At 41.9% G+C, this 9,916-nt stretch overlaps 1 protein-coding gene across 1 annotated transcript; it reads right to left on the bottom strand.

Annotated features, from left to right (window-relative positions):
- Window positions 1–9,891, bottom strand: LOC306818233 (DENN domain-containing protein 11-like). Its single transcript, XM_079335681.1, has 9 exons — window positions 9,202–9,891; window positions 7,477–7,576; window positions 7,057–7,215; window positions 3,827–3,983; window positions 3,579–3,717; window positions 1,686–1,821; window positions 1,435–1,581; window positions 965–1,033; window positions 1–665 (listed from the first exon to the last, which is right to left on the bottom strand). The coding sequence occupies exons 1-9, from the start codon at window positions 9,587–9,589 to the stop codon at window positions 470–472; spliced, it is 1,491 nt and encodes a 496-aa protein (XP_079191807.1). The 5' UTR covers window positions 9,590–9,891; the 3' UTR covers window positions 1–469.
- Between the last annotated feature and the right edge of the window lie 25 nt (window positions 9,892–9,916).

Below are 9,916 nucleotides of genomic sequence, written 5' to 3' on the forward strand. Positions count from 1 at the left end.
TTACCTCTCTTTAACTTTCATTCATTAGTCTTTTGTTAATTATTCTGTACACTGGAAATTTCCAAATGTCTTCTTCCTTCAACTTGATATATCTGAGTTCAGACAAAGTATTTCTTGACAATCATCTTCTTAAGCTCGGACCTGCCATCCCTTGCAACAGTGTCTGACCAGACTGATCACTTTATGTGATTAAGTGAGTAATCCATCCAAAGATTTATCTCCATAAGGCTTAATCATGTAGAATTGATCTTGGTTTAAACACATAACTGTTGACCGTTATAGCTGTTTTTTTTGCCATCAAACTGTGAAGAAGCAGAGCAGAAAAGCGCAGGGAGATTAAACAGTTACACCACAGAATTTACTGGAGGCTGAAATAGTCCTGAAAACTCCAAGAAGCCAGTAGTGCAGCACTTAAAGGTCAACCCCCCTTTTGAAAACCCAGCAGTGAAGGAAGGCAGTCTGTTGTCTCTCAACTGCAGCACAGTTGCTCCGATACCAGCAGGCTGTCGTAGCCATAGATCTCCAGCAGGTGGAGCAAAAAGAGCCTGTCTCCATGGGGATCCAGACCCATAGCCCTCACACTCTCTGGGGTCAGGGTTGGATCAGAACTCCCTGCCACTTCACTGAGAGTCTGGAAAATCCTGTTGTTCTGCTCAAGGAAAAAACTGGACGTTCAAGAAAAAAAGAAGATTGTAGTTTGAGCTTTAGTTACAAGGATCTTCATCGTTTGATTTAATCTTTGACGTGTTCTATAAACTCTCATCTTTTATTTTTGTATAATTTATTTAACATCATTAAAAAAGGCTAAAAATAAGATTCTCTCCTGTTTTTGATTTAATAACTACAGTGCCTGTGGGAGGAGGGGAAGGTCATGAGATTCTGTTAACCTCTTTGATTCAATTTTAAAATGTAAAACAGCTGACTGCTCTGTACTGGCTGATTCATGAATTTGTGTTGTACTTACAGAATAAAGAGATCCTCTTCACTGGACACACAGTCTCCATTTTCCTCCTGAGAGTACAGCAACATCTGCCTACAAACGCAGAGGTACATGGTTCTTTAAACACAATAATCAGCAGGAGGGAGGGAGGTTCATACACAAAGTGGTGCTTGGAGCCCAATGCTTATCAGTATGACAAAATGCTATGACCCCAGAAAGGAGGAAAATATCAGCCTTTCAGCCGAGTGAGCAAGAGTATGTGTGAATGGTGTAAAAAAAAAAAAAAACTAGAGCACTGCAGACCATTGGTGAAAAAAGGAATATTTCAACCAGTGTCAAAGTGTGGCAAACGGGGTGTATTTAACAGATTTTAGTCAACAACAAACGTCAAACGCACAAAGCTATAACATGTCTCAAAGTGTCATCATAGGAAAATAAAGTAAAGTGCATAGCCTCGGGTTGGCATTACCGCTGCTGTTTAAAGCATTACCTACCTCTGCTCAGTGAGCTTTCGATATTTCTCCCTGTCTGCGGTGCTCAGGCGGAGCAGAGGTTTCAACCCATCTCTGTTGGTCTTCACATTCTGATTGTCTACATAAACATCATACAGATCCTTCTTCTCCTCAAAGATCTTCTCAGTAGTACCTACACAAACAAATCCACTTCAGATTTCGGTTGCTAATTGAACATGAAAAAACGTGTATTAAACAACGCTTCTTCAAGTTTACACGTTAAGGGCTTCTACTTGCATGCTACATAGGAAAGCTCTTTCTCCAGGGCGCTGATGTCAGCCACATTAACGTAGAAGAAGGGGCGGAACTCGGGCACAGCCACGCCAATCCCAGGGATGGAGATGTTTGCCAGGCAGCAGCAGCAGTACACTAAGAGGGGAGGGAGATTACAGGCAATGACAATCCACGTAGGACAAGGAAACACACAGGATGTGAATGTGTGCAGGACAAATAGGGCCCAGACTCATACAACAAGACTGAGTGGAAACATACTACAGTATATGCCTGAAATATGGAAATGTCCCGAATGATAATTCTTTTACCTTTAACAGGTTTTTGTTTAACTGTTGGTGCAGCATTATTTGGAGAGTCCAATGGAAAATGGGTGAACTGGACCAAATACATTCACAGGACATTGTGACCTTCTGTGCGATGAACTACCGTTTTCACTACCTAACTATGGCTGCCTTGCCACGGGGTAAATGGCTGATACCATTCTCACATCTGCCCGTTGCACATAAAGAGACGTAAGTTCATCCATCAATAAATTTTCTTCCGCTTATCCGAGGTCAGATCACGGACGGGGACAGCAAGCGAAGTAAGTCAACTCAGATTTTGCTCCCCAACATTTTACAGCTCCTCCGAGCGGATTCCGAGGCGTTCCCAGGCCAGAAGGAATATATAATCCCTTCATGTAACTCTGGGTTGAACCTGGGGTCTCTTCCCAGTTGGACATGCCTGAACTACTTCAACTGGCTTAAGTTCAATTACCGTAAATTCCGTACTATTGAGCGCACCTGGATATAAGCCGCACCGGCTAAAAATAAGTAAATAAATGTATTTGTACATATATAAGCCGCACTTGATTATAAGCCGCAGGTGTCCACGCTATAACAAGAGCTATTTACACAGACGTAGGCTACCGGTAACATCCGCAAATACTGTAGCGTCCGTACGGACGTTAAAGGACGACGAGAGCGTTCAAATAATAACTTTTAATAACCCGATCACTGTCGGCCGTGACCACGCCGTTTACAGCAGAGAGCAAAACCATAACTTGCTGTAACAATCCAACTCTCTCCCCCAGCGTTCTCTCATACAGCCACTCAACACGTTCTCGCTGGTGCATTCACTGACTCTCCACATAATCGGAATTATGAACACATTATCAACTACTGACTTTACAACATGAACCGTTACAATACGAAGCCTAGCCGACGGTGTCTGTAACACGGCTGATGAAAAAGATGACCGTAATATATTTCACAAGACAAAAGTCCATCCATTCACTGCCTCAGAATGACTTCATTACTCACTTCCTCAGTCTCTGTTGTCGCTGTCAGTGTCATCTTAACGTGCAGCAGCTCTGTTAGCTTCTTTGACAGCCAGCTCGATCGCCTTTAACTTGAAAGCTACATCATATGCATTTCTCCGTGTGTTTTCCATCATGAGGGTGCGTGCATGAAGCGCAAAATGACTGATATTAAGATCCGACGTGACGAAGTCAAATGTTTTTGCGGCAGAAGCTCATTGTCCCCCATAAAAAATCCATGCATTAGCCGCACCGGAGTAGAAGCCGCAGTGCTCGAAGTGTGAGAAAAAAGTAGCGGCTTATAGTCCGGAATTTACGGTAGCTTAACAATAAGCTTTTTCCCAGACTGGACACATCAGAGAAAAATGTTTTACATTTTATGCACTAGAGATGCTGAGATTGTTTTTTTTTTTAATTCATACATTTCTGTGCTTGTTTCTCACTGTTTCAGTCTTTGTGATACTCGGCGTACCGGCTGATGGCTTCAGTATCATATGGAATGGGCAGACATGGGAGTGACATCATTAGCGTCATATGACCAAAAGCATTAAAGTTGAACATGTGTGATCATCTGTTGATTTATGATGTTTCTCACCTCTGTAGCAGACCACACCCACAGGTGGCGGGGAGAAGATCAGGATGCGTCTGCGAAGGAGAGCTAGTTTCCAAAGCACCATGATCTGCTCCCCAAAGAAGCGGATAAACTGGGACATACAGCCTGCAGGGTGAGTGATCTGGTCCAAACACAGACATGCATCAGAGGCAATATAGTGTGAAAAATTATTTCGTCCTAACAAAAAGAAACACCAGCTGATGGTCTTAAGAGTTGTATGTTTCTCCTACCTTCATCTCAGGGTGCATACTGTGGTTGATTGAAGCTCCCCAGGCGTTAACCGAACATGTAGTTACAACACCATCACCACTAGGGGGAAGAAGTGCCCTCTTGTCCTCATAGAAGGCCTCGAGTGGGGAGTAGTGACCTGGGGACTGAAGCTGGAGCCTGCAGGTAACACAAACATTATAATATCATCATAATACATAAAGACTTTAAAAACCCTGAGATTACGATATTTATAAAAAAATATGTTTCTTAATTCTGTTAACTTTTTGCTTTAAGAGAAAAATGTGCAAAAATAAACATTACAGATTTGGTTTAGACAAATCAAGTATTTCCCAAGACTATATGGTCAAATTAACAACATGGGCAACAAGGGTATGGTTCTCATTACATACAAAATACACATGATGGTTGAGGTTGGAATTAATATTACTGTTATGAGCACTTTCTTCCAGCAGCATGTCACACAGGACACATTTAATACTAAAGACATCTTCTACAAAGCATTAATGCAAAAATCAAATACAAGAAAGCCATTTGTTGCAAATGGTTCCACTGACATGTGTCCCTGCTCCTGAACTTCACATGAGTACTGCTACATACAGTATTATGTGACCAATTCTTTTTGGGTAAATAAACAAAACTTGATTAGTCTCCCAAATTATTTATTTTGAAAATTTACTTGTAACCTTACTCAGCACAGAAAGCCATTTGGGCGGTAAAGAAAAAAGGACGCTAAAATGGGGATGCATGAGCTTATAAGTCCTTATAACAAACTGTTCTGCATCTGTTTGTAATACTGTATGTGATATTCTGTTTGTCAACCATTGTGTTTTCTTGTGTTTTATGATCACTTCCTGTTTTATTTTTTCTTAGCTGCTACTTGGGGATGATTTCTAGTCTGACTTCCTGCCATTGTTCCGTTTCCCGCCTTTCGTCCCAACACACCTGTGTCCCATCTGCAATTAGTCTGACCTGTATATATTCCCCTGTGTATCCAGCAGCCCACTGACAGATTGTCACTGTCTTCTTTGTGCTTCATGCTTTCCAGCCTTCTTTTCCTCATGTTTGCTTGCCTAGTTTTGAACTTTCATTGAATTTTGTAGATTTGCCTTTGTTGGATTTATCTCCTTTTCTTCTTATAACCACTTTTTTCGCCTAGACTTTCCTCTGCATCTGAGTGTGGTTTTAAACTGTTACAGTAATACATTAATGTTATTTCCCCGGTCCAGGGGAATCCAGACACAATGTAATAGCGGCCCCCACTCTTCCCACTCCCAACAAGAACCAGCAGTCCAGGCCACTTTAGTTAACCAACAGCTTTTTTTTTATTTATGAAGGAGAGAAAAATGTTACCCTTAAAACAACAAACAAAAGTATAAGGTACCCTCAACCTTACCTACCAAAAATAATTGGAAAATCAAAAACAATACTTCACCCTAACTCCTACTAAAACAAAACAGGAGAAAATCTTTTCATAAAATTAGGGCTTCTCTTGGGCTGTGGTTAAGAGAAAAAAAGAACTGAAACCCCTCTTTGAGTAACACAGGCTGGACTAAACTGAACTTCTACCAGGGCACTGAGCTGATTGTCAGTCTGGGGGGGGGGATATAACGCCAAAGTACAGAGAACGAGGAGTAGCCCGACTAATAAGTGAATAAGTGTAGCTGTATAATGTTACTTTTTTATATTAAACCTCTGACTGTTACTATCCTCTCTATAAGGAAAAGAGAACAAGATGGAAAGTATCCATACATTCTTTAATATCTTAAACATCTCATGACCAACAGTGTGTCCTTTATATAACTGCAATAGAATTGAGCAGATGGGGAATTTGGAGCCAGCTACATGGGGAATGGTGAGTAAGGAGCATGACCACTGCATGACTGGACGCCAGGAGAGGACAGAGTGTGGGAACTGTGGGAGGGTAGAAAGGGCAATCGGGGAAAGCAGAGAGAAAGGGGGAGTGGAAAAAAGGGAGAGCTAAAACATATCTTAGGATGTAACACAAAAGGAAACGTGCCTGTCGATGCAAGCAATGTTGTAAACTGGGTTCTAAATAGAGGGATATAACAATCAAAAGGTTGTTTGAATGTAAGTTTAGAGAAGGAGGAAAGTCTTCTGTTTATTACTTTTTCTCTTCTTTATGTAATTAATGTAAACTTGCTCATAGCTGGGTTTCTTTTTTGCTTTTTTGCTATTGATGCTGTTTATATTCCCTGTTTTTTTGGAGCTGCTGTAACAACCACATTTCCCCCATTGGGGGATCAATAAAGTTTATTCTTATCTTTAGTATGAGGGGAGGGAAAAGAAAGAAGAGGAGTCAGAAAACCCAAGTAGCAGCACATAGAGCTGATAACTGATCTCACATCTAAAACCTCAGACTAATAGGACTATACAAACATGCAGTCTGATTCACCGGACTGTTGTAAATCAGCTTTCACGTTTAAGCAACATAACAGAGCTTGTTTTTTATGTTGATCCAAATTGAAATCCTCTCAACTTTGCTCTTTACTAAGATAAAAAAAAATGTCTGATGTGACCTTCGGCAAGACATTTAACCCCAAGTGGTTCCCGCTGCTGTGTGATGGGATTACTTAACACTGATGGATACTTGACATAGCAACCTCAGCCAACAAGTGTGTGTGAATGGGTAGGTGTGACCTGGAGTGTAAAAGTGCTTTGGGTAGTCAGAAGACCAGAAAAAGAGCTATACAAGCTCAGGACCATTTATTTAGAGATGCTAAAAGTATACTTGGATATGTTTGTGTGTATCTAGATCAGAAGTCTTTTACCACATCAATTGCAATTAACTAAAGCAGTGCTGAAAAAATGAGTCTTTAAACCCCACCAAAAATTGGATGAGTATGTTTTTAGTATTAGAAAATTATTCTCCTCAAGTCATTTATCAAGTAAATAATGAGGTTTTGCTTTTTTCCTTTACACTGAATTTCTTTGATTTTCAATCTTAAGTAAACATGGGAAGTCCTTAAAACAAACTGAATCTCTTGTGGTGTGATGTGATCAAAAACTCCAGGATGGCTTCAACACGATCACTGTGAAGAGGAACAGTTGACCTTAAGTCTTTGTGTTTGGAATTTCCATTGGACAAAACCCTTTGCGAAAGAGTGATGAACCTTGGTTGCAGCCCACATTCTCAGTCCTGTGTGCAGTGAAAGTAACAGCTCTTGCCATGTGTACAAGCAGAAGAGCAGTACCAACCAGCTCCTCTTACCTGACCTGGTGCTCCAGAAAGCTCATGTAGCGGTAGAGCAGGGTGTAGGAGAGAGACAGGATCCCTACCGACTTCATCCTCGCCCCCCTCTCCACGGTGCTCTCCACCGGCATGTTGGCAAAGCAAGCGAGGCCAAAGAAACTGCCTTTGCGGAAGTATCTGTGGACGGAGAGGAGAGGAGAGGAAAGTAGAGAGGGAGGGAGACAAACGACGCCATGAGTCACAAAAAGAAAAGACACTGCCAGATGGCTGGTCTTTTTTTTTTTTGCCAGGCAACGCTTTCTGTCTCTCTGTCCTGCCAGGAGGAAGACATGGGGCTGCATCATAATACTCTGAATTAACTCCCTACACTTACATCCTTCAGGTTTGGGACCACTTCCTGTTTGTGCATCTATTCCTATTAATCACGCACATACTTACATGAAGTCTGTGGTGACTCTGTGGGAGCCGCTGGCGATGGCTTTGAACTCTACTCCGTCCAGGTCCATGTCATTGGGCAGACACCATTCCAGCATGTTTCCTACCACACCCACACAACAAGGGAAACAATATTTAAAAAAACCTGAGGCAAGCAGAAAATAGGCTTATAGAGGAGCAGACAGTGACTTTATAACCACAATTTCATTTTATGCTAATGAAACAACAGTGACACAACCAGTCTGGATTCTTTGAATTCATTAAGTTGGACTCAGTTGCTGGAGCAGCAGCTGAGCAAATATGGCTCAATAGGAACAGCGAGACCGAGAAGATGACTCAGCCAAGCCAGTGCAGACTTCATTATGATTACTAGCTAATAAATGAGTTTATCTCAGACTGAGCTCACGGGTCTGCATCGTTTACTGAGACTAACAACCACCTGTGGCTAAACATCTTATACAATGCCATTTTGCCACTTTGACAGCCTGAGTTGGCTTTTGACCTTACAGTTTTGAAACAAAGGAGACATTCATTAATTAATATTTAACAAGTCATTTATGAACAAAGATGCCATTGTCTTCCCCTGCCTCTCTTTTATGTCAAATGAAAAATAAGACAAAAGAAAAACTTGAAGGTTAAAGAGAACATTAATTGCTGGAATAATACGATTTAACCCACAGAGAGAGAGAGAGAGCATTCTTGAAAATATAAATGTTTGTGTGTGATTTCAACAGTGTGGAGGAGTTTTTCTTGCAATTTTTGGTAATTAAATAAGGAATTACCCAACATTGGGTGCTTATTAGGTCTTCTGTTTTGTGGCAATGGTATCGAAACAGGTATTAATAAGCGTGTGATTTTTGCAAAGTTTCACATTCTGGCATTGTGAGTATCATACATTGTACACATCTAATAATGTATATTACACAACTGTATAATATAATTTCATATCATAGTTTTATCTGATGTATCATTTTTAGTGTATCGCAAACAATTAATTATTGCATTTTCTCTTATCATTTCTCTTATCCTATCCTTTACCTGCTGTTAAAGCAACACTGGCTTATTAGTGGTTGACTATCAATTGGGGCCTTTTAATACAAAGACCATTTTAGGCCGTGTGACAGATTTGCAGCAGTGAAATACAGATACCAGAACAACTTCATCAGATATTCATTGCCCAGAAGTGTTTTTTAAAGACCTTTTCCCTCTCCATACTCCAGGTCCCCTTTAAAAAAAGGTATGTTTTAATATGCCAAGCTCCACCCTATATTGACTACAGTCAGGTTTTAGATGACTTAATTGATTGGTCCTCTTGGTAAGTAACCACACAGGGGGGTTTCACAGGACCTTATTGTGTCTTTAAAATGCATACCCCTCATTAAAAATAAATAGGCCTTTCTAGCAGTATCCACCAACTGATTGATTTCCATCACAGAACCTGTCCAAACTGATGTCTCTTCTGTATCAAGGCCTCAGAAGGTGTCATGCATTTGAATCGTGTCTCTCAACATGGCCAGGTCAGAAAATGCCACACCTGTAGAAGGTTCTGCAGACTTTTCTTTATGGGCGTCAGACACGATACATGGATGAAATTATCTAGCGTTTTGCCCCCTCCTGCAAATAAGCACGACTTTTTTTCTGTCTTTCTTTCTTTCTGTTCGGTCAGAAATCTGGCCTTTACTTGCTAAAGCGATGCAATAACGCCCTGTTTCATATATAATGTCCCACCTGATCTGGTATTGAATGTAACCACGAAAACAGACACAATCTGGTCCCTTTCCTCCCATTTCACCATCCTGTCCTCCAGCGGCACCATCATTGATTCTGAATCGGAGAGATGCTCCTCGGTGTCGGGATGCAGCGCTGGGTCGCTGGAGGTCGCGGGTGGGGCGCTGCAGCCGTCTGCGTGTGATCCAGACTTGCAGGGAGTGGGACCCCCTGGACCGCTGTTCCACCCAAACGCCGGCGAAGAGCATCCTGATGGGGCACGACTGTCGGAGGGGCTCGACAGTCGTTCCTTGGCGTTTGCTGTCGCCGGTGCCTCTCCCTCTGGCTTCTCCGCCGACGGAACCTCCTCCCAGTCCAGCAGAGGGGCACGGTCCGACCGCTCCACCATCCTGTCGGCGGTCCCGCCTCGTCAGTCTCACCGCGGATTGTATCTGATGTTTCAGCCGACGGGCATCAGGTCCATCCGTAATTACAGCTACTGGCAATTATCACATTAAAAAGTGCAATTTAAAGAAACTGCTCAGAATTGATACATTTTGAATAAATTGACGTTTCATGCACAAGATATCGCATCTATCCCCTTTTATCTCTCTTGTCTGAGGTGATCATAAATTTGATGCTGTTCAGGGAGAGAGAGGGCAACTCCTTCGTCTGATCAGAGCTGCGTTCAAAACCATCCAGCAGTACTGACAAAGAGCCCTCGCTGAGAATATCT

This window comes from Symphodus melops (assembly GCF_947650265.1).
Source record: "Symphodus melops genome assembly, chromosome: 22".
NCBI classification, from domain to species: Eukaryota; Metazoa; Chordata; class Actinopteri; order Labriformes; family Labridae; genus Symphodus; species Symphodus melops.